Raw genomic sequence first — 22,758 nt, forward strand, 5'->3', positions numbered from 1 at the left:
CGCCCAGAAGGCCGTGAGGGACACGGGGACACGGGGACGCGGCCGGGGACACCCTGTGCCACAAAGTGACACCCCCCAGCTTTGATTTTTGTGTCCCCCCCTTTTGTTTTTTGTGTCCCCCCCTTTGTTTTTGTGTCCCCCCCCCCAGATCACGCAGCACTACAGCAAGCCCCGTGTCACCCCCGTGGAGGTGATGCCCGTGTTCCCCGACTTCAAGGTACCGGGGACACTTTTTTGGGGGGTTGGGGACACAAATAGGGACAAGGTACCGGGGACACTTTTTTGGGGGTTGGGGACACAAATAGGGACCCCCCAGCAATGAGGGGACCCCCCAGCAATGAGGGGACCCCCCAGTAAAGAGGGGACCCCCCAATGAAAAAAAAGGGGGGGTCCAAATCCCCTTCCTCATTTGTGGGGCCACCAGGGGAAACTGAGGCACGGGGCTCCCGTTGTGAAGGGGACAATGTTGGGGCGGAGGGGACACATTGGGGACATGCTGGGGACACAGGGACACCTGGGGACATGTGGGGGTGGAGGGGACACGCTGGGGACACGAGGTCACGTCAGAGACACATTGGGGCCACGCTGGGGACATCATGCTGGGGACACAGGACACACTGGGGACACATGGGGGTGGAGAAGACATGCTGGGGACACAGGGCCGTGATGGGGACACATTGGGGACACATTGGGGACACGTTGGGGACACACTGGGGACATATGGGGGTGGAGAGGACATGCTGGGGACATGGGGACACACTGGGACACGTGGGGGTGGAGAGCCTGCATTGGGGACACGTTGGGGACACGTTGGGGACGCACTGGGGACATGCCAGGGACACAGGGACAACTGGCTTGGGGACAACTTTGGAGGTGGGGGGGCACTTTGTGACACTTTGTGGCACTTTGTGGCACTTTGTGACATGTTCTTGTCCCCAAGATGTGGATCAACCCGTGCGCCCAAGTCATCTTCGACTCGGACCCGGCGCCCAAGGACACGAGCGGCCCGCGGCGCTGGAGATGATGTCGCAGGCCATGATCAGGTGACGGTGACACCGGGGGACACCGGGGGACATCGGGGGACACCGGGGGACATCAGGGGACACCGAGGGGGTCACACCGCCGTGTCACCCGCAGGGGGATGATGGACGAGGAAGGCAACCAGTTCGTGGCCTATTTCCTGCCCGTGGAGGAGACGCTCCGCAAGCGCAAGCGGGACCAGGACGACGACGTGGACTACGCGCCCGAGGACGTGTAGGGACACCCGCCGCTGAAACAGTCGTTGTCACCCGGCGGCCGGGGTGTCACCGCCGGCCGGGGTGTCACCGGCTGTCCCCCGCGCAGGTACGACTACAAGATCGCCCGCGAGTACAACTGGAACGTGAAGAACAAGGCGAGCAAGGGCTACGAGGAGAACTACTTCTTCATCTTCCGCGAGGGCGACGGCGTCTACTACAACGAGCTGGAGACGCGGTGGGCGCCGGGGGCACCCTTGGGTGCTGGGGGGGTGCCCTGGGTGCTGGGGGGACCTTTGGTGCCAAGGGGACCCTTGGGTGCTGGGGGGTGCCCTGGGGTGCCGGGGGAGGCACCCTCGGGTGCTGGAGGGACCTTTGGGTGCTGGGGGGACCTTTGGGGGCCGGGGAGGCCCTTGGGTGCCAAGGGGGCTCTTGGGTGCTGGGAGCACCCTTGGGTGCTGGGGGGACCTTGGGTGCTCGGGGAACCTTTGGGTGCTGGGGGGGCACCTTGGGGTGCTGGGCGGTTCCTGGGTGCAGGGGGGACCTTTGGGTGCTGGGGGGACCTTTGGGTGCCAAGGGGGCCCTTGGGTGCTGGGGGTGCCCTGGGTGCTGGGGGGGGCACCCTGCTGGGGTGCGGGGGGTGCCCTGGTGCTGGGGGACCTTTGGGTGCCAAGGGGGCCCTTGGTTGCTGGGGGAACCTTTGGGTGCCAAGGGGACCCTTGGGTGCTGGGGGGGGGTGCCCTGGGGTGCCGAGGGACCTTTGGGTGCCGGGGAGCACCCTCGGGTGCTGGAGGGACCTTTGGGTGCTGGGGGGACCTTTGGGGCCGGGGAGGCCCTTGGGTGCCAAGGGGGCTCTTGGGTGCTGGGAAGCACCCTTGGGTGCTGGGGGGACCTTGAGTGCTAGGGGGGCCCTTGAGTGCTGGGGGGAACTTTGGGTGCTGGGGGGGGCACCTTGGGGTGCTGGGCGGTTCCCTGGGTGCAGGGGGGACCTTTGGGTGCTGGGGGACCTTTGGGTGCCAAGGGGGCCCTTGGGTGCCCGGGGGGCGCCCTGGGGGGATCGGGGGGTCCCCTGGGTGCCAGGGGGACCTTTGGGTGCTGGAGAGGCCCTTGGGTGCCAAGGGAGCCCTTGGGTGCTGGGGGACCTTTGGGTGCTGGGGGGCCCTTGGGTGCTGGGGGAGCGCCCTGGGGTGCTGGGTGGTTCCCTGGTTCTGGGGGGACCTTTGGGTGCCAAGGGGGCCCTTGGGTGCTGGGGGGGTGCCCTGGGTGCCAGGGGGACCTTTGGGTGCTGGGGGGGCACCCTAGGGTGCTAGGGGGGCCTTGGGTGCCAGAGGGGCCCTTGGGTGCTAGGGGGACCTTTGGGTGCTGGAGGGACCCTTGGATGTTGGGGGGGGGCTCGGGTACTTGGGGGGGGTGTCAGGTGCTGGGGGGGTCCCCCGGTTGTTGGGGGGACCTTTGGGTGCTGGGGAGGCCCTTGGGTGCAGGGGGGCACCCTTGGGTGCCTACCCCCCCCCCACCCCAAGGTTATGAGGAGCCCCAGGGATCTGGGGGGGGGTCCCAGGGATTTGGGGGGGTCCCAGGGATCTGGGGGGATCTCCGGGATTTGGGGGGGGTCCCAGGGTGCCTGACCCCCCCCCCCCACCCCAGGGTGCGGCTGAGCAAGCGCCGCGCCAAGGCCGGGGTGCAGTCGGGCACCAACGCGGTGCTGGTGGTGAAACACCGCGACATGAACGAGAAGGAGCTGGAGGCCCAGGTGGGCCCAGGCGTCCGGGCACCCCCAACACCCCCCAAAGGACCCGGGGGGGGGTCCGGGCACCCCCCCCCGCAAAGGGCCCAGGCGTCCGGGTGACGCGTCCGGGTGACCCCCCCTTAGGAAGCCCGTCGGCCAGCTGGAGAACCACGAGCCCGAGGAGGAGGAGGAGGAAGAGCTGGAGGCCGAGAAGGAGGCGGCGGGATCCGGTAGGAGGGGGGGGTTAATTAGAGGAGGGGGGGGGTTAATTAGAGGAAGGGGGGGTTAATTAGAGGGGGGGTTCATTAGAGGAGGGGGGTGTTAATTGGAGGGGGGGGCGCATTCACACTGTCCCCCCCCCCCCCCATAGACGAGGAGCGCGAGAAGGGCAGCGAGAGCGAGGACGAGGAGGCCGAAGGCTCCGGCAGCGAGCGGGGCGGCGCCTCGGCGCCCAGCGAGGAGGAGGACGAGGAGGAGGAGGAGGCCGAAGGCGCCGCGGCGGGCGGGGGGGGCGTGGGGGGGGGGCCGCCGCCCGCGCCGCCCGCGACCAGGAGGAGATTTCGGCAGCGACGACGACGAGGAGGAAGAGGAGGACGAGGAGGAGGAGGAGGAGGAAGGCTCGGACGGGGGGGGCAGCGCGGGGCCCCCCCGCAGCCCCCGCCTGAGCGGCAGCTCCGAGGAGGAGGAGGAGGAGGAGGAGGAAGAGGCCGGGAGCCCCAGCGGGGCCTCCGAGTCGTCGAGCGAGTGAGCGGCCGTTTCGGGGCGAAAAGCGGCCGTTTCGGGGGCGCCGTGCGCTTCGTCTCTTTAATAACGTCGTCATGGTTACCAGCCATAGTCATAACAAAAGTTATTCATAATAAAATGTATCTAAAATAACGTTTCTATCTCGGGGGGGGGGGGGGCGGCGCTATGGGGGGGGGGGCTGTACCGAAGCCGGGGGGGGGGAGGGGGAAAGGGGGGGGGGCGACGTGTACCTAAAATGGGGGCGTCCCCCCCCCCCAAAAAAAAATGTCCCCATCGAGGTGACGAGGTGACACTGCCCCCCCCCCCAACGGGGACATAATGGAGGGGGGGGCTGCTCCCACCCGGGGCAAATAATATTAATATAATAATAATAATAATAGAGAAAAGGCCCCAAAAACGAGAAAAAAAAAAGAGGGGGGGGGTTTAAAAAAAAATCGATTTTAACGCAAAGCCCCCCAAAATGAAGGGGGGGAGCCCCGCCCCTGCCCCGCCCCCGCGCAAGCCCCGCCCCCTGTAGTGTTTGCACTGACCCCCCCCCCCCCCGGTGGGGGCAAATTCATTAACTGCCCCCCCCCCCCCCCCGGGGCCGGAGCCCTCAGTTACCCCGGGGGGGGGGATTTGCCCCCAGTTCCCCCCCCAGGGGGGTTATTTGCCCCCGCCCCCCCATTTTGGGGGGTCCCGGTGCCCCCCCCAGGGGCAGGGAGCCACCCCCCCCCCCCCCGTTCACCCTGTGACACCCGGGGGGGGGACAGTGACAGCGGGGGGGGGAGGTGGCGCCGTCAGATGGTCGAGGTCTTGTCTGTGCCGTCTGGGGGGGGGACACGGGTGTCACCTCCCCGTGTCCCCCCCGGTGTCCCCAACGCTGCCCCCCCGCCCTGTGTCCCCACAGTGTCCCCCGGTGTCCCCGCACATGTCGCTCCGTGCTGCGCCCTTGGGTGCCCCCCTGTCCCCACGGTGTCCCCATGTCCCTGCTGTCCCCTGCTGTCCCCATAGTGGCCCCCTGCTGTCCCCCGGTGTCCCTGTCCCCCCATGTCCCCGCTGTCCCCCCACATCCCCACTGTCCCCTTGTGTCCCCGCTGTCCCCCCGCGTCCCTGCTGTCCCCGTGTCCCCCCGCTGTCCCCGTGTCCCCCCGCTGTCTCCACGCTGCCCCCATGTCCCCACTGTCCCCCCGTCCCCCGTCCCCGTGTCCCCACTGTCTGTGCTGTCCCCCATGTCCCCGCTGTCCCATGACCTGCTGTCCCCATGATGTCCCCGTTCCACCGCTGTCCCCTCATGTCCCCGCTGTCCTTGCCATCCCATGTCCCCGCCATCCCCCCGCTGTCCCCCCATGTCCCCACTGTCCCCTCATCCCCCCGCCGTTCCCGTGTCCCCACTGTCCCCATGTCCCCCACTGTCTGTGCTGTCCCCCCATGCCCCTGCTGTCCCCCCGTCCCCCCGCAGTCCCCCATCCCCCTGCTGTCCCCCCATGTCCCCCCGTGTCCCATCCCCCTGCTGTCCCCCCGTCCCCCTGCTGTCCCCCATGTCCCCGCTGTCCCCCCGTGTCCCCCCATGTCCCCGCTGTCCCCATGATGTCCCCCCATGTCCCCACTGTCCCCCCATGTCCCCGCTGTCCCTGCTGTCCCCATGTCCCCCGCTGTCCCCCATGTCTCTGCTGTCCCCCATGCCCCTGCTGTCCCCTCATGTCCCCGCTGTCCTCCATGCCCCTGCTGTCCCCCCCATCCCCCTGCTGTCCCCCATGTCCCCACTGTCCCTCCGTGTCCCCCCATGTCCCCACTGTCCCTGCTGCCCCCCCATGTCCCCACTGTCCCCATGATGTCCCCCCATGTCCCCACTGTCAGAATGATGTCCCCCCATGTCCCCGCTGTCCCCCCATGTTCCCGCTGTCCCCATGATGTCCCCCCATGTCCCCACTGTCCCCGCTGTCCCCCATGCCCCTGTCCCCCCATGTCCCCGCTGTCCCATGTCCCCGCTGTCCCCATGATGTCCCCCCATGTCCCCGCTGTCCCCCATGTCCCCACGCTGCCCCCCCCATGTCCCTGCTGCCCCCCCATGTCCCCGCTGTCCCCCCATGTCCCCACTGTCCCCATGATGTCCCCCCATGTCCCCGCTGTCCCTGCTGTCCCCCCATGTCCCCGCTGCCCCCCCATGTCCCCGCTGTCCCCATGATGTCCCCCCATGTCCCCGCTGTCCCTGCTGTCCCCCCATGTCCCTGCTGCCCCCCCTTGTCCCCCCTGTCCCCCTGCTGTCCCATGTCCCTGCTGCCCCCCCATGTCCCCGCTGTCCCTGCTGTCCCCCCATGTTCCCGCTGTCCCCATGATGTCCCCCCATGTCCCCGCTGTCCCTGCTGTCCCCCCATGTCCCCGCTGTCCCCCCGTGTCCCCCCACGTCCCCGCTGTCCCTGCTGCCCCATGTCCCCGTCCCCCTGCTGTCCCCCATGTCCCCGCTGTCCCCCGTGTCCCCCCATGTCCCCGCTGTCCCTGCTGCCCCCCCATGTCCCCACTGTCCCCATGTCCCATGTCCCCACTGTCCCTATGATGTCCCCCCATGTCCCCGCTGTCCCCCCATGTCCCCGCTGTCCCATGTCCCCGCTGTCCCCATGATGTCCCCCCATGTCCCCGCTGTCCCCCCATGTCCCCCCGTGTCCCATGTCCCCGCTGTCCCCCATGTCCCTGCTGTCCCCATGATGTCCCCGCTGACCCATGACCTGCTGTTCCCATGATGTCCCCGTCCCCTCGCTGTCCCCGCTGTCCCCCCGTCCCCCTGCTGTCCCATGTCCCCGCTGCCCCCCATGTCCCCGCTGTCCCTGCTGTCCCCCCATGTCCCCGCTGTCCCCACGCTGTCCCCGCTGTCCCCATGATGTCCCCCCTTGTCCCCGCTGTCCCCGCTCACCGCCCAGCGCGTGCTCCGTCATGCTCAGACACAGCGACTCCAGGGTCGGGTTGATCTCCAGGTCGGTGCCGGGGAGCTGGCACTCTGCGGGGGGGGGGGGGGGGACACGGAGTGAGGGGCCCAGGCGTCCGGGGGATTCCCAGGGGATCCCAGGGGATCCCGGGGGATCCCGGGGGATTCCTGTTTCCTGGGGATTCCCAAGGGATCCTGGGGGGGGTCCCGGGGGATTCCTGTTTCCTGGGGATTCCCAGAGGTTCCCAGGGGGTCCCAAGTGTGTCCTAGGGTTTCCCAGGGGGATCCCGGGGTTTCCCAGGGGGATCCTGGTGTTTCCCAGGTGTGTCCTGGGGATTCCTAGGGGTTCCCAGGAGGATCCCGGTGTTTCCCAGCTGTGTCCCAGGGTTTCCCAGGTGTTTCCCAAGCGTGCCCCGGGGATTCCTAGGGTTTCCCAGGGGGTTCCCAGTGTTTCCCAGGTGTGTCCCAGGGATTCCCAGGGTTTCCCAGGTGTGTCCCAGGCATGTCCCAGGGGTCCCCAGGGATTCCCAGGGGGATCCTGGTGTTTCCCAGGTGTGTCCCGGGGATTCCTAGGGGTTCCCAGGGGGATCCTGGTGTTTCCCAGGTGTGTCCCAGGGATTCCTAGGAGTTCCCAGGGGGTTCCCAGTGTTTCCCAGGTGTGTCCCAGGGATCCCCAGGGGTTCCTAAGGGTTCCCAGGAGGTTCCCAGGGGGATCCCGGTGTTTCCCAGGTGTGTCCTGGGGATTCCTAGGGGTTCCCAGGGGAATCCCGGTGTTTCCCAGGTGTGTCCCGGGGATTCCCAGGGTTTCCCACGCGTGCCCCGGGGGTTCCCAGAGGTTCCCAGGGGGATCCCAGAGGTTCCCAGGGGGATCCCGGTGTTTCCCAGGCATGTCCCGGGGGTTCTCAGGGGTTCCCAGGGGGATCCCGGTGTTTCCCAGGTGTGGCCCGGGGGTTCCCAGGGGGATCCCGGTGTTTCCCAGGTGTGTCCCGGGGGACTCCCAGTGTTTCCCAGGGGGATCCCGGTGTTTCCCAGGAGGATCCTGGTGTTTCCCAGGTGTGTCCCGGGGGTTCCCAGGGGGATCCCGGTGTTTCCCAGGTGTGTCCCGGGGCGATCCCAGTGTTTCCCAGGGGGATCCCGGTGTTTCCCAGGTGTGTCCCGGGGGTTCCCAGGGGGATCCCGGTGTTTCCCAGGTGTGTCCCGGGGGTTCCCAGGGGGATCCCAGTGTTTCCCAGGTGTGGCCTGGGGGACTCCCAGTGTTTCCCAGGGGGATCCCGGTGTTTCCCAGGAGGATCCTGGTGTTTCCCAGGAGGATCCTGGTGTTTCCCAGGTGTGTCCCGGGGGTTCCCAGGGGGATCCTGGTGTTTCCCAGGTGTGTCTCAGTGTTTCCCAGGTGTGTCCCGGTGTTTCCCAGGTGTGTCCCGGGGATTCCCAGGGGGATCCCAGTGTTTCCCAGGAGGATCCCGGTGTTTCCCAGGGGGATCCCAGTGTTTCCCAGGGGGATCCCGGTGTTTCCCAGGTGTGTCCCGGGGGTTCCCAGGGGGATCCCGGTGTTTCCCAGGTGTGCCCCAGGGGCTCCCGGGAAGTTCCCGGCGGATTCCCCGTGTCCGTACCGTGGGGCAGCAGCAGCAGGGCGCGCGGCGGCGGCTGCCCGGGCAGGGAGTGGGTGCGCTGCACCGCGCTGCGGCTCTGCCCCGGCCCCGCGCTGCCCAGCCACAGCCCCTGCGCGAGCGGGTCAGCGGCGCCGGGGACCCCCGGAGCGCCCGGGGACCCCCCCATAGCACCCAGAGACCCCCCCATAGCACCCAGAGAGCCCCAAGGTGCCCGGGGGCCCCCAAGGTGCCCAGAGACCCCCCCCATAGCACCCAGAGAGCCCCAAGGTGCCCAGGGACCCCCATGGTGCCCAGAGACCCCCCCATAGCACCCAGAGACCCCCACGGCACCCAGAGGCCCCCCACGGCACCCAGGGACCCCCCATGGTGCCCAGAGACACCCCCATAGCACCCAGAGAGCCCCAAGGTGCCCAGGGACCCCCATGGTGCCCAGAGACCCCCCCCCCAGAGCACCCAGAGACCCCCCCATAGCACCCAGAGAGCCCCAAGGTGCCCAGGGACCCCCATGGTGCCCAGAGACCCCCCCATAGCACCCAGAGACCCCCCCATAGCACCCAGAGAGCCCCAAGGTGCCCAGGGACCTCCAGAGCACCCGGGGACCCCCCATAGCACCCAGAGACCCCCACGGCACCCAGAGACCCCCCATGGCACCCGGGGACCCCCAAAGCGCCCAGGGACCCCCCATAGCGCCCGGGGACCCCCCCATGGCACCCAGGGACCCCCAGAGCGCCCAGGGACCCTCCACGGTGCCCAGAGACCCCCCACGGTGCCCGGGGATCCCCAGAGCACCCGGGGACCCCCAGAACATCCAGGGACCCCCATGGTGCCCAGGGACCCCCCATAGCACCCTGAGACCCCCAAGCTGCCCAGGGAGCCCCAGAGCACCCAGAGACCCCCATGATGCCCAGGGACCCCCATAGCACCCAGAGACCCTCATAGCACCCAGAGACCCCTATAGGACCCAGAGCCCCCCATGGCACCCAGGGACCCCCCATGGTGCTCAGAGACCCCCCATAGCTCCCAGAGACCCCCCCCATAGTGCCCAGAGCCCCCCATGGCACTCAGAGCCCCCTATAGCTCCCAAACGCACCCTATAGCACCCAGAGCCCCCCATAGCACCCAGAGCCTCCTATAGCACCCAGAGCCCCCCCACCAGGACCCAAAGGCCCAGACACCCCCCAACCCCCCCCCAAAGGGCCCAGGCGTCCGGGCCCCCCCTCCCGCCCCCCCCACCTCACCTGCCGGCCTTGGGCGGGGCCGCCCAGCGGGTGCCGGGGGGCGGGGCCGGGCGGCGCCCCGCCCCCCAAGGAGGCGGGGCCCAGGAGCCCCAGGCGGGCGGGGGGCAGCGGCCGGGGGGGGAGGGCGAAGGGGCGCTGCCCCCGCCGCCCCCCCGCCCCCCCCCCCCACAGAGCCAGCTATGGGGAGCGAGTTGGAGCCGAAGGCCCAGCTGGGGGGGGGGAAATGGGGGGGTCAGGGCAGCGCAGACCCCCCCCCCAGGGGTGTCGAGACCCCCCCACAAATTTGGGGGACATGGGGGGGGTCAGGGCAGCGCAGACCCCCCCCAGGGGTGCCAAGACCCCCCCACAATGAGGGGGACATGGGGGGGGTCAGGGCAGCGCAGACCCCCCCCCCAGGGGTGTCGAGACCCCCCCACAAATTTGGGGGACATGGGGGGGGTCAGGGCAGCGCAGACCCCCCCCAGGGGTGCCAAGACCCCCCCACAATGAGGGGGACATGGGGGGGGGTCAGGGCAGCACAGACCCCCCCCAGGGGTGTCGAGACCCCCCCACAAATTTGGGGGACATGGGGGGGTCAGGGCAGTGCAGACCCCCCCTCCAGGGGGTGCCAGGAACCCCCCCAGGGGGCAAATGAGGCACCCAGGGGACCCCCCCCCAACACCCAAGGGGGCACCCAGGGGCTCTCGGGGGGGGGATTAAGAGGCACCCAAGGGTGCTGGGACCCCCCCAGGGGGCAAAGGAGGCACCCAGGGGACCCCTAAAACTATGGGGGGGCCCTGAAGCACCCGGGAGGGGGTAAAAGGAGCCATTGAGGGGCCTGGGGGGGTGGATTAAGAGGCACCCAAGGGTGCTGGGACACATGAGTGGGGGGGGGCACCCAGAGGTCCCAGAGCCCCCCCAGGGTGCCCAGAGACCCCCCATAACCCCTAGAGACCCCCATGGCACCCATGGGAGCCCCCCAACACCCCCAGGGGCACCCGAGGGGGCTAAGGAAGCACCCAGGGGGCATTAAGAGGCACCCAAGGGTCCTGGGACCCCTGAATGGGGGGTGCATCCAGGGGTCTCAGAGCCCCCCCAGGGCACCCAGAGACCCCTCATAACCCCTAGAGACCCCCAGGGGAGCCCCCCAACACCCTCAGGGGCACCCAAGGGGGCTAAGGAGGCACCCAGGGGGCATTAAGAGGCACCCAAGGGTGCTGGGACCCCTGAATGGGGGGGGGGGCACCCAGAGGTCCCAGAGCCCCCCTAGGGCACCCAGAGACCCCCCATAACCCCTAGAGACCCCCATGGCACCCAGGGGAGCCCCCCAACACCCTCAGGGGCACCCGAGGGGGCTAAGGAGGCACCCAGAGGGCATTAAGAGGCACCCAAGGGTGCTGGGACCCCCCCGCCCCCCGCACTCACCCCTTGGGGGGCCGGTAGCCGGCGCCGTCGAGCGGCCCCTTTTTGGGGAGCCCCCGGAGCAGCTTGAGGACCTGCTGCTTCCAGGAGAGGAGCCGCTTCCGCTGCGTCTCCGTGAACGCCTGGAGAGGGAAAAGGCGTCGGGGGGGGGTCCCGGTGTGCGAGGGGGGGGGCCCGGTGTCTGAGGGGGGGCCCTGTGTCCAGGGGGATCCCGGTGTCCAGGGGGGATCCCAGTGCCTGGGGGGTTTCCCGGTGTCTGGGGCAGGTTTCCCAGTGTCCAGATGGGATTCCCGGTGTCTGGGGGTTTCCCAGTGTCCTGTGGGGGTTTCCCAGTGTCCAGAGGGGTTTCCCGGTGTCCAGAGGGGTTTCCCAGTGTCCAGAGGGGTTTCCCAGTGTCCAGAGGGGTTTCCCGGTATCCCAGGGGGGTTTCCCGGTGTCCAGAAGGGTTTCCCGGTATCCCAGGGGGTTTCCCGGTATCCCAGGGGGTTTCCCAGTATCTCGGGGGGTTCCTGGTGTCCAGAGGGGTTTCCCGGTGTCCTGTGGGGTTTCCCGGTATCCTGGGGGGTTTCCCGGTGTCCCAGGGGTGTTCCCGGTGTCCCGGGGGGTGTTCCCGATGTCCCAGGGGCCCCGGCGTCCGGGCGCACCTCGTGCGTCAGGCACTTCTCCAGCAGCTGCAGGTACCCGGCCGCGCTCTCCTCGTCCGCCCGCGACACCAGCAGCTGGGTGCACACTGCGGGGGGGGGGGGGGGGGTCAGCCGGGACCCCCCCACGGGGGGCACCGGGACCCCCCTCGAGGGGCCCGGGAGTCCCCAGAACCCCCCAGGATCCCCCCAAGACCCCAGGAGTCCCCAGAAGCCCCCAGGGACTCTTAAAGGGGCCCAGGAGTCCCCAGACCCGCCCCCCAGGGACCCCCTTGAGGGGCCCAGGAGTCCCCAGAACGCCCCCAGGACCCCCAGGAGTCCCCAGAAGACCCCAGGGACCCTAAAAGGGGCCCAGGAGTCCCCAGGACCCCCCAAGAACCCAGGAGTCCCCAGAACACACCAGGGACCCCCCCAGGACCCCCAGGAGTCCCCAGAAGACCCCAGGGACCCTAAAAGGGGCCCAGGAGTCCCCAGGACCCCACCAGGGACCCTTAAAGGGGCCCAGGAGTCCCCAGGACCCCCCCCCAGGAGCCCAGGAGTCCCCAGAAGCCCCCAGGGACTCATAAAGGGGCCCAGGAGTCCCCAGAAGCCCCCAGGGACCCTTAAAGGGGCCCAGGAGTCCCCAGAAGCCCCCAGGACCCCCCCCCAAGACCCCAGGAGTCCCCAGAACCCACCAGGGACCCTATAAGAGGCCCAGGAGTCCCCAGACCCCCCCTCAGGACCCCCCCGAGGGGCCCAGGAGTCCTGTGTGACCCCCCCCACCCCCAGACCCTATAAAGGCCCCCAGGGGTCTTCTGCCCCTCCCCCCAGACCCCAATGAGGGGCTCAGGAGTCCCAGGACCCCCCCCAAACCCCAATGAGGGGCCCAGGGGTCCCGTGTCCCCCCTCAGACCCCAATAAGGGGCTCAGGAGTCCCAGGACCCCCCCAGACCCCAATGAGCCCCCAGGGGTCCCATGTCCCTCCCCAAGACCCTATTAAGGGACCCAGGGGTCCCCTGTCCCCCCCCAGACCCCAATGAGAGGCTCAGGGGGTCCTGTGACACCCCCAGACCCCACTGAGGGACCCAGGGCTCCCATGTCCCCCCCAGACTCCAATGAGGGGCCCAGGGGTCCTGTGACACCCCCAGACCCCAATAAGGGACCCAGGGGTCCTGTGTCCCCCCCCAGACCCCAATAAGGGCCCCAGGGGTCCCATGTCCCCCCCCGGACCCCAATAAGGGACCCAGGGGTCCCCTGTCCCTCCCCCAGACCCCAATGAGGGACCCAGGGCTCCCATGTCCCCCCCAGACCCCAATGAGGGCCCCAGGGGTCCCCTGTCCCTCCCCCAGACCCCATTGAGGGACCCAGGGGTCCCATGTCCCCCCCTGGACCCCAATGAGGGGCCCAGGAGTCCCATGACACCCCCAGACCCCATTAAGGGACCCAGGGGTCCCGTGTCCCCCCCCCCAGACCCCACCGAGGGGCCCCGGCGTCCGGGCCCTACCCTTGCCCATGACGCGGGTGAACTGGCCGGGGATGTCACCCTCGGGCACGGGGGCCGCGGGGACGTCGCCGTCGGGGACGAAGGGGTCCCCGCCGGGGGGGGGGTCCTTGGCGGCGGCGGGGGGGGGCGCGGGGGGGCGGAAGGCCTTGATGGGGGTCGCCAGGATCTGCTGCAGCTCCTGCAGCGCCGGCCACAGGTTGCCGCCCTCCAGGACGTCCTGCAGGGACACGGGGACACAGGGTGACACGGGGACATGGGGGGACACAGGGACACGGGAGGACATGGGGGGACATGGGAGGACACAGGGACATGGGAGAACATGGGGGGACATGGGGGGAGCACAGGGGGACAGAGGGAACACGGGGACACACAGGGGGACATGGGGACACACAGGGGGACATGTGGGGGACACGGGGGGACACGGGGACATGAGGGGGACACAGGGGGACCCAGGGGCACATGGGGGGACACAGGGACACGGGGGGACATGAGGGGACGTGGGGGGGACACAGAGGGACCCAGGGGTACATGCGGGGACACAGGGGGACATGAGGGGACATGGGGGGACATGGTGGGACACAGGGACACAGGAGGGACATGAAGGGGACACGGGGACACAAGGGGGCACACGGGGACACGAGGGTACATGGTGGGGCACGGGGACACGGGGGACACAGGAGGGACATGAAGGGGACACAGGGTCATGGGGGGGACACAAGTGACACAGGGGACACACAGGGACATGAGCGGGACATGGGGGGGACATGGGAGGGGGACACAGGGACATGTGAGTGTGGGGGACATGGGAGGGGATACGGGGACATGGGGACATGTGAGTGGGGGGGAAATGGGGACATGGGATTGTGGTCAGGCCACCCCTAGGGACACAGGAAGGGACCAGTGACATCCCAGGGACACAGAGGGAACAGGGATGTCCCAGGCCACCTGGAGGGACACAGAAGGGGACCAGGGACATCGCAGGGACACAGAGGGAATAGGGATGTCCCAGGGATGCAGAGGGACCAGGGACACCCCAGGGAGACAAGAGGGGACCAGGGACATCCCAGGGACACAGGAGGGGACAGAGCCACCCCTAGGGACACAGGAGGGACCAGGGCCACCACAGCCCACCCCTAGGGACACAGGAGGGGACCAGGGACATCCCAGGGACACAGAGGGAACAGGGCCACTCCAGGGACACAGGAGGGGACCAGGGAAATCCCAGGGACACAGGAGGGGACAAGGACATCCCTAGGGACACAGAAGGGACCAGGGACACCCCTAGAGACACAGGAGGGACCAGGGACATCCCTAGGGATACAGAAGGGACCAGGGACATTCCTAGAGACACAGGAGGGACCAGAGCCATCCCTATGGACACAGGAGGGACCAGGGACATCCCAGGGAAACAGGAGGGGACAGGGCCACTCCTAGGGACACAGGAGGGGACCAGGGACATCCCGGGGACACAGGAGGAGACAGGGCCACCCCTAGAGACACAGGAGGGAACAGGGTCACCCCTAGGGACACAGAAGGACCAGGGACATCCCAGGGACACAAAAGGGACCAGGGCCACCCCCAGGGACACGGAAGGACCAGGGCCACTCCAGGGCCACAGGAGGGACCAGGGCCACCCCAGGAGGATCCCCGGGGGACACAGGTGTCCCCTGGGCCACCACGGGCCACCCCGCTGTCACCTTCTCCAGCGCCTTGAGGACGCTCTGCCGCTCGCGCAGCTTCTGGATGCTCAGGGCGATCTTGTGGCGGGCGCCCTTGGTGACATTCTGGGGACAAGGAGCCAGCTGAGGTCCCGGGGGCGCCCGCGCCACCGTGCGTGTCCCCCCACAGTGTCCCCGCTGTCCCCACCTGCGTCTCGAGGTGACGCTCCGTGAGCGTCATCATCTCCTCGTAGCTCATCTGGGCGAACAGCGCCGCGTACTTGTGCAGCCGCAGGCTCTTGAGCCACGAGGGGACATCTGCGGGGGGGACAGATGCCACCGCTGCGGTGACACCGCCCCCCCGCCACGAGGGGACGTCCGTGTCACCGCCGTCCCCACCTTTCATGCCGCTGCCGTCCTCCTGGAAGGAGTTGCGCCCGCCGGCGTCCTCGCTGCCCGACGAGGCGGCGCTGCCCTGCGGGGACAGCGGCTCCGCGAGGGGACGCGGGGGACACGCCGGGGGCTCCTCGGGCCACTCGCTGCCACCGCCGCCACCGCCGCCTTGGGGACTGCCGGGCGCCAGCGGGCGCTTCAGGGGGCTGCCCTGGAGCTGGCCGGGCAGCGCTGCGGGGGGGGGGGGACACACGCGGTGACGCCGCTGGCACCGAGGCCACCGCGCGCGGTGTCACCACCTGCCCCGGCTGCCACCGCCGCGGTGGCCCCTTGTGCCGCGGGGGTGGCCCTGGTGACTGGGGGGGGAGGGCAGCGCCCTGCGTCCCCTCCTGTGTCCCCAGGGCTGTCACAGTGTGTCCCCCAACGTCCCCCCAGTGCCCCAGTTCCCTGACATGTCCCATTGTGTCCCCAGGGCTGTCACAGTGTGTCTCCTGACGTCCCCTCAGTGTCCCCAGTTGCCTGCCGTGTCCCTTTGTGTCCCCAGGGCTGTCACAGTGTGTCCCCTGATGTCCCTTCAGTGTCCCCAGCCCCCTGCCATGTCCCCTTGTGTCCCCAGGGCTGTCACAGTGTGTCCCTCGACATCCTCTCAGTGTCCCCAGTTCCCTGCCATGTCCCATTCCGTCCCCAGGGCTGTCACACTGTGTCCCCCGACGTCCCCTCAGTGTCCCCAGTTGCCTGTCATGTCACACTGTGTCCCCAGAGCTGTCACAGTGTGTCCCCTTAGCATCCCCGGTCCCATTCCATGTCCCCAGGGCTGTCACAGTGTGTCCCCTCAGGACTGGCACAGTGTTCCCAGCTCCATTCCATGTCCCCTTGTGTCCCCAGGGCTGTCACAGTGTGTCCCCCAGTGTCCCCAGTCTCCTGCCATGTCCCATTTCATGTCCCCAAGGCTGTCACAGTGTGTCCCCTGTGTCCCCTCAGGACTGGCACAGTGTCCCCAGCCCCATTCCATGTCCCCTTGTGTCCCCAGGGCTGTCACAGTGTGTCCTCCGATGTCCCCTCAGTGTCCCCAGTCCCCTGCCATGTCTCTTTGTGTCCCCTGATGTGTCCCCAGTGTCCCCAGTCTCCTGCCATGTCCCATTGTGTCCCCAGGGCTGTCACAGTGTGTCCCCTCAGCATCCCCGGTCCCATTTCATGTCCCCAAGGCTGTCACAGTGTGTCCCCTGTGCCCCCTCAGGACTGGCACAGTGTCCCCAGCCCCATTCCATGTCCCCTTGGGTCCCCAGGGCTGTCACAGTGTGTCCCCTCAGGACTGACACAGTGTCCCCAGCCCCATTCCATGTCCCTTTGTGTCCCCAGGGCTGTCACAGTGTGTCCCCCGACGTCCCCGCAGCGTCCCCACGTACCCCATGCAGTGTCCCCTGTCTCCCATGCAGTGTCCGGTCCCCATGTGCCCCCTGCAGTGTCCCCTGTCCCCCATGCAGTGTCCCCACGTCCTCCGCAGTGTCCCCACCTCCCCCATGCAGTGTCCCCTGTGCCCCATGCAGTGTCCCCACACCCCCGCAGCGTCCCCCTATCCCCCCAGTGTCCCCACGTCCCCCATGCGGTGTCCCCTGTGCCCCATGCGGTGTCCCCTGTCCCCCATGCGGTGTCCCCTTGTCCCCCATGCGGTGTCCCCATGTCCCCCATGCAGTGCCCCCTATCCCCCATATCCCCGCAGTGTCCCCATGTCCCCCACAGTGTCCCCTGTCCCCCATGCAGTGTCCCCACGTCCCCTGCAGTGTCCCCCTATCCCCGCAGTGTCCCCACATCTCCCATGCGGTGTCCCCACGTCCCAAATGTGGTGTCCCCTGTGCCCCATGTGGTGTCCCCACGTCCCCCATGCAGTGTCCCCCTATCCCCACAGTGTCCCCACATCTCTGCAGTGTCCCCACGTCCCCCATGCGGTGTCCCCTGTCCCCCATGCAGTGTCCCTTGTCCCCCATGCAGTGTCCTCGTCCCCCTACCCCCACAGCATCCCCCTGCCCCCCACAGTGTCCCTACGTCCCCCGTAGTGTCCCCCTATCCCCACAGTGTCCCCTATCCCCACAGTGTCCCCACGTCCCCCGTAGTGTTCCCTTGTCCCCCATGCAGTGTCCCCACATCCCTGCAGTGTCCCCACGTCCCCCATGCAGTGTCCCCACATCCTCCATGCAGTGTCCCCTGTCCCCCATGCAGTGTCCCCACGTGCCCCGCAGTGTCCCCCTATCCCCACAGTGTCCCCACGTCCCCCATGCAGTGTCCCCTGTCCCCCATGCAGTGTCCTCGTCCCCCTACCCGCACAGCATCCCCCTGCCCCCCCACAGTGTCCCCTATCCCCGCAGTGTCCCCACGTCCCCCGCAGTGTCCCCTTGTCCCCCATGTAGTGTCCCCACGTCCCTGCAGTGTACCCACGTCCCCCACGCAGTGTCCCCTGTGCCCCATGCAATGTCCCCACGTGCCCCGCAGTGTCCCCACGTCCCCCATGCGGTGTCCCCTGTCCCCCATGTGGTGTCCCCACGTCCCCCGCAGTGTCCCCCTATCCCCACAGTGTCCCCACGTCCCCCATGCGGTGTCCCCTGTGCCCCATGCGGTGTCCCCTGTACCCCATGCGGTGTCCCCTTGTCCCCCATGTGGTGTCCCCTGTGCCCCATGCGGTGTCCCCATGTCCCCCATGCAGTGTCCCTGTCCCCCCTATCCCCGCAGTGTCCCCTTGTCCCCCATGCAGTGTCCCCTGTGCCCCATGCAGTGTCCCCACGTCCCCCATGCGGTGTCCCCACGTCCCCCATGCGGTGTCCCCTGTGCCCCATGCGGTGTCCCCATGTCCCCCATACAGTGTCCTTGTCCCCCCTATCCCCGCAGTGTCCCCTTGTCCCCCATGCAGTGTCCCCACGTCCCCCATGCAGTGTCCCCTGTGCCCCATGCGGTGTCCCCACGTCCCCACTATCCCCACAGTGTCCCCTTGTCCCCCATGCAGTGTCCGGTCCCCATGTGCCCCCTGTCCCCCATGTCCCCTGTCCCCCACGCAGCGTCCCCACCGACCTGTCCCCGCGGCGCCGCCGCCGCCCGCGTGCCCGTTCTCCCGCGCCGCCTCGTGCTGCCACCCGGCCGCCGTCGCCGCCGTCGTCCCCTCGGCGTCCCCGCGCGCGCCCAGCCGCTCCTCGAGGTGGCCCAGCCACAGGGCCAGCGCGTGGCGGTCGTCCCCGGTGGTGGCCGGGTGGATGAGGGCGTAGGACAGCAGCTGGCGGCTCTCCTCCACCAGCTCGTTGCGCTCCAGCGCGCGCGCCAGCACCTTCTGCAGCAGCCGCATGTACTCGCCCTTGGCCTCCGCGTTGCCCGGCTGCAGCAGCGGGAGGTGGGCCAGGAGCAGCGGCACCGCGGCCGACGGCGGCTCCTGCGGCCACTGCCGCACCGCGGCTGCATGGGGACAGAGGGGACATCAGGGGACATCAGGGTGGCTGTGGACATTGGGGAGGTTGGGGATATTGGGGACGTTGGGGACGGGCTGCAGCAGCGGGAGATGCACCGGGAGCGGCGGCACCGCGGCCGACGGCGGCTCCTGTGGCCACTGCCGCACCGCGGCTGCATGGGGACAGAGGGGACATCAGGGGACATCAGGGTGGCTGTGGACATTGGGGAGGTTGGGGATATTGGGGACACTGGGGACAGGCTGCAGCAGCGGGAGATGGGCCAGGAGCAGCGGCACCGCGGCCGACGGCGGCTCCTGCGGCCACTGCCACACCGCGGCTGCGTGGGGACATTGGGGACATCAGGGGACATTGGGGAGGTTGGGGATATTGGGGATGTTGGGGATCTTGGGGAGGTTGGGGACATTGGGGACGTTGGGGACAGGCTGCAGCAGCGGGAGGTGGGCCAGGAGCAGCGGCACCGCGGCCGACGGCGGCTCCTGCGGCCACTGCCGCACCGCGGCTGCGTGGGGACAGGGGACATCAGGGGACATCAGGGACATTGGGGAGGTCAGAGAGGACATTGGGGACATCAGGGATATTGGGGAGGTTGGGGATGTTGGGGATATTGGGGACGTTGGGGACGTTGGGGACGTTGGGGACGTTGGGGACAGGCTGCAGCAGCGGGAGATGCGCCAGGAGCAGCGGCACCGCGGCCGACGGCGGCTCCTGCGGCCACTGCCGCACCGGGAAGGCCGGGAACACCAGGAAGGCGGCCCTGGGAATGCCAGGAACACTGGGAAGAGCGGGCGGGCAGCCCCGGGAACACCGGGAATGGCAGGCAGGCCAGGATGGCCATGAAGGTGGCGCCGGGAAGGCTGGGAATACTGGGAATGCTGCCCTGGGAATGCTGAGAATGCGGCCCTGAGAACGCTGGGGGAACCGGGAAGGCCGGGAATGCCGGCCAGGCGGCTCTGGGAATGCTGGGAAGGCAGCCCTGGGAATGCCGGGAAGGCTGCCCTGGGAATGCCAGGGATGTCGGGAAGGCTGGGCAGGTGGCGCCGGGAACGCCGGCAATGGCGGGCAGGCCGGGAATGCCGGGAAGGCAGCACCAGAAAGGCTAGGAACACCAGGAACGCTGCCCTGGGAATGCTGGGAAGGCTGGGAATGCTAGGCAGGTGGCCCCAGGAATGGTGGGAACACTGGGAATGCTGGGAACACTGGGAATGTGGCCCTGGGAACGCTGGGAAGGCTGGGAACGCTGTCCTGGGAACACCAGGGATGCCAGGAAGGCCGGGCAGGCGGCTCCGGGAATGCTGGGAACGCTGGGAATGCTGGGAAGGTGGCCCTGGGAACACCGGGAAGGCTGGGAATGTTGGGCAGGGGACCCTGGGAATGCTGGGAACACCAGGAATGCTGGGAAGGTAGCCCTGGAAACACCAGGAAGGCTGGGAATGCTGGGGAGGTGGCCCTGGGAATGCCGTGCAGGCCGGGAACGTTGCCCTCGGAATACCAGGGACGCCGGGAAGACTGGGAATGTTGGGCAGGCGGCCTCAGGAATGCTGAGAAGGTGGCCCTGGAAACACTGGGAAGGCTGGGAATGTTGGGCAGGTGACCCTGGGAATGCTGGGAACACCAGGAATGCTGGGAAGGTGGTCCTGGGAATATCGGGAAGGCTGGGAATGCTAGGCAGGTGGCCCTGGGAATGCTGGCAATGGCGGGCAGGCTGGGGACGTGGTGAAGGCAGCCCCAGGAAGGCTGGGAATGCCGGGAACGCTGCCATGGGAATGCCGGGAAGGCCAGGGATGTGGTAAGGGCAGCCCCAAGAAGGCTGGGAACGCTGCCATGGGAATACCGGGAACGCCGCCATGGGAATGCCGGGAAGGCCGGGAACGCTGGCAATGGCGGGCAGGCCGGGGATGTGGTAAGGGCAGCCCCAAGAAGGCTGGGAACGCTGCCATGGGAATGCCGGGAATGCCGGCAATAGTGGGCAGGCTGGGGATGTGGTAAGGGCAGCCCCAAGAAGGCTGGGAACGCCGCCATGGGAATAGCGGGAACGCTGCCATGGGAATACCGGGAAGGCTGGGCAGGATGTGCCAGGAATGCTGGGAACACTGGGAATGCTGGGAAGGTGACCCTGGGAACACCAGGAAGGCCGGGAATGTTGGGAAGGTGGCCCTGGGAACTCTGGGAAGGCCGGGAATGTGGCTCTGGGAATGCCAAGAAGGCTGGGAATGTTGGAAAGGTGGCCCTAGGAATGCTGGGAAGGCGGCGCTGGGAACGCTGGCAACGGCGGGCAGGCTGGGGATATGGTGAAGGCTGGGAACGCCGCTATGGGAATACCGGGAAGGCCGGGAACGCAGCCATAGGAATGCCGGGAAGGCCGGGCAGGCAGCGGCCGGGAATGTCGGCAATGGCGGGCAGGCCGGGGATGTGGTAAGGGCAGCCCCAAGAAGGCTGGGAACGCTGCCATGGGAATACCGGGAAGGCTGGGAACGCCGCCATGGGAATGCCGGGAATGCCGGCAATAGTGGGCAGGCTGGGGATGTGGTAAGGGCAGCCCCAAGAAGGCTGGGAACGCTGCCATGGGAATACCGGGAAGGCTGGGAAGGCCTCCATGGGAATGCTGGGAACGCTGGCAATGGTGGGCAGGCTGGAGATGTGGTGAGGGCAGCCCCAGTAAGGCCGGGAACGCTGCCATGGGAATACCGGGAAGGCTGGGAATGCCGGGAATGCCGTCAATGGCGGGCAGGCCGGGGATGTGGTAAGGGCAGCCCCAAGAAGGCTGGGAACGCTGCCATGGGAATACCAGGAAGGCCGGGAATGCCGGCAATAGCGGGCAGGCTGGGGATGTGGTAAGGGCAGCCCCAAGAAGGCTGGGAACGCTGCCATGGGAATACCGGGAAGGCTGGGAAGGCCTCCATGGGAATGCTGGGAACGCTGGCAATGGTGGGCAGGTTGGGGATGTGGTGAGGGCAGCCCCAGTAAGGCCGGGAACGCTGCCATGGGAATACCGGGAAGACCGGGAACGCCGGGAATGCCGTCAATGGTGGGCAGGCTGGGGATGTGGTAAGGGCAGCCCCAAGAAGGCTGGGAACGCTGCCATGGGAACGCCGCCATGGGAACGCCGGGAAGGCCGGGAACGCCGTCAATGGCGGGCAGGTCGGGGATGTGGTAAGGGCAGCCCCAAGAAGGCTGGGAACGCTGCCATGGGAATACCAGGGATGCCAGGAAGGCCGGGCAGGCGGCCCCAGGAATGTTGGGAAGGTGGCGCTGGGAACGCCAGCAATGGCGGGCAGGCTGGGGATATGGTGAAGGCCGGGAACGCCGCCATGGGAATACCAGGAAGGCCGGGAACGCCGCCATGGGAATACCGGGAACGCCGTCGCGCGGGACTCACCGGCGCTGTTGGCCTCGGCCTCGAGGCGGTGGATGTCGGCGGCGCCGGCCAGCGAGTGCTCCAGGCAGAGCTGCAGGAAGCGCGCCTGCGTGCGCGACACGCGCCGCAGCAGCGCCAGCAGCGCCACGGTCTGCTCGCACTCGTTCCAGCCGCGGAACCAGCCCGCCACGATGCCCACCTGCTCCCGGAACATCATGGCCGCCGGGAACGCCGCCGCCGGGAACGCCGCCGCCGGGAACGCCGCCCGGAACGCCACCGGGAAGCCTCCCCCGCCGCCGCCGCCCTTCACATGGCTCCGGCTGCACCCGCCGCCGCCGGGGACACCCCCGGAGCTGGGGGGGGCGCTGGGAAGCTCCGGAGATCCCTGCGGAGAGAGCGGGAAAAGGGGGGGGGGGATGGAATGGGGAAGGGGGGGGAGCAGGTTGCCCCTCCCCTTCCACAAGGATAATTAATTATAACGGGGGGAGGAGCCACCGGGGGGGGGGGGCCTTGGGGGGTCCTTGTTGGGGGGGGGGGGGTCCCAGTTTGGGGGGTCCTTGTTGGGGGGGGGGTCCCAGTTGGGGGGTCCTTGTTGGGGGGGGGGGGGGTCCCGGCATGGGGGGGGGGGGGGTCCCGATAGTGGGGGCCATTCCAGTTTGGGGGAGGGTCACAGTTTGGGGGGGTCCTTGTTGGGGGTGGGGGTCCCAGTTAGGGGGGGTCCCGGCATTGGGGGCCATTCCAGTTTGGGGGAGGGTCCCAGTTTGGGGGGGGTCCTTGTTGGGGGGGTCCCAGTTGGGGGGGGGGGTCCCAGTTGGGGGGTCCTTGTTGGGGGGGGGGGGGGTCCCAGTTGGGGAGGGTCCCAACAGTGGGGGCTATTCCAGTTTGGGGGAGGGTCCCAGTTTGGGGGGGTCCTTGTTGGGGGG

At 68.5% G+C, this 22,758-nt stretch overlaps 1 protein-coding gene and 1 pseudogene across 2 annotated transcripts; one reads left to right on the top strand and one right to left on the bottom strand.

Moving 5' to 3' along the window:
- Positions 1–127: 127 nt before the first annotated feature.
- Positions 128–3,709, top strand: LOC148590102 (RNA polymerase II-associated factor 1 homolog; annotated as a pseudogene). Its single transcript, XR_015914363.1, has 7 exons — positions 128–217; positions 941–1,043; positions 1,138–1,254; positions 1,345–1,473; positions 2,880–2,985; positions 3,106–3,191; positions 3,332–3,709. The product of XR_015914363.1 is annotated as an RNA polymerase II-associated factor 1 homolog (transcript).
- A 754-nt stretch (positions 3,710–4,463) lies between these two features.
- On the bottom strand, positions 4,464–22,055 carry LOC148590103 (protein Smaug homolog 2-like). The gene is given in 13 exon segments (XM_088539475.1): positions 4,464–4,513; positions 6,596–6,679; positions 8,218–8,326; positions 9,456–9,617; positions 9,619–9,664; positions 10,860–10,978; positions 11,501–11,586; positions 12,981–13,197; positions 14,678–14,764; positions 14,847–14,956; positions 15,038–15,207; positions 18,088–18,466; positions 21,857–22,055. Coding segments are annotated over 13 exon segments (1,794 nt in total). The 5' UTR covers positions 22,053–22,055; the 3' UTR covers positions 4,464–4,484.
- Between the last annotated feature and the right edge of the window lie 703 nt (positions 22,056–22,758).

The sequence above is a fragment of the Tinamus guttatus genome, unplaced genomic scaffold (assembly GCF_059628265.1).
Source record: "Tinamus guttatus ecotype Peru unplaced genomic scaffold, ASM5962826v1 Tinamus_guttatus_pri_ptg001736l, whole genome shotgun sequence".
Lineage (NCBI taxonomy): Eukaryota > Metazoa > Chordata > Aves > Tinamiformes > Tinamidae > Tinamus > Tinamus guttatus.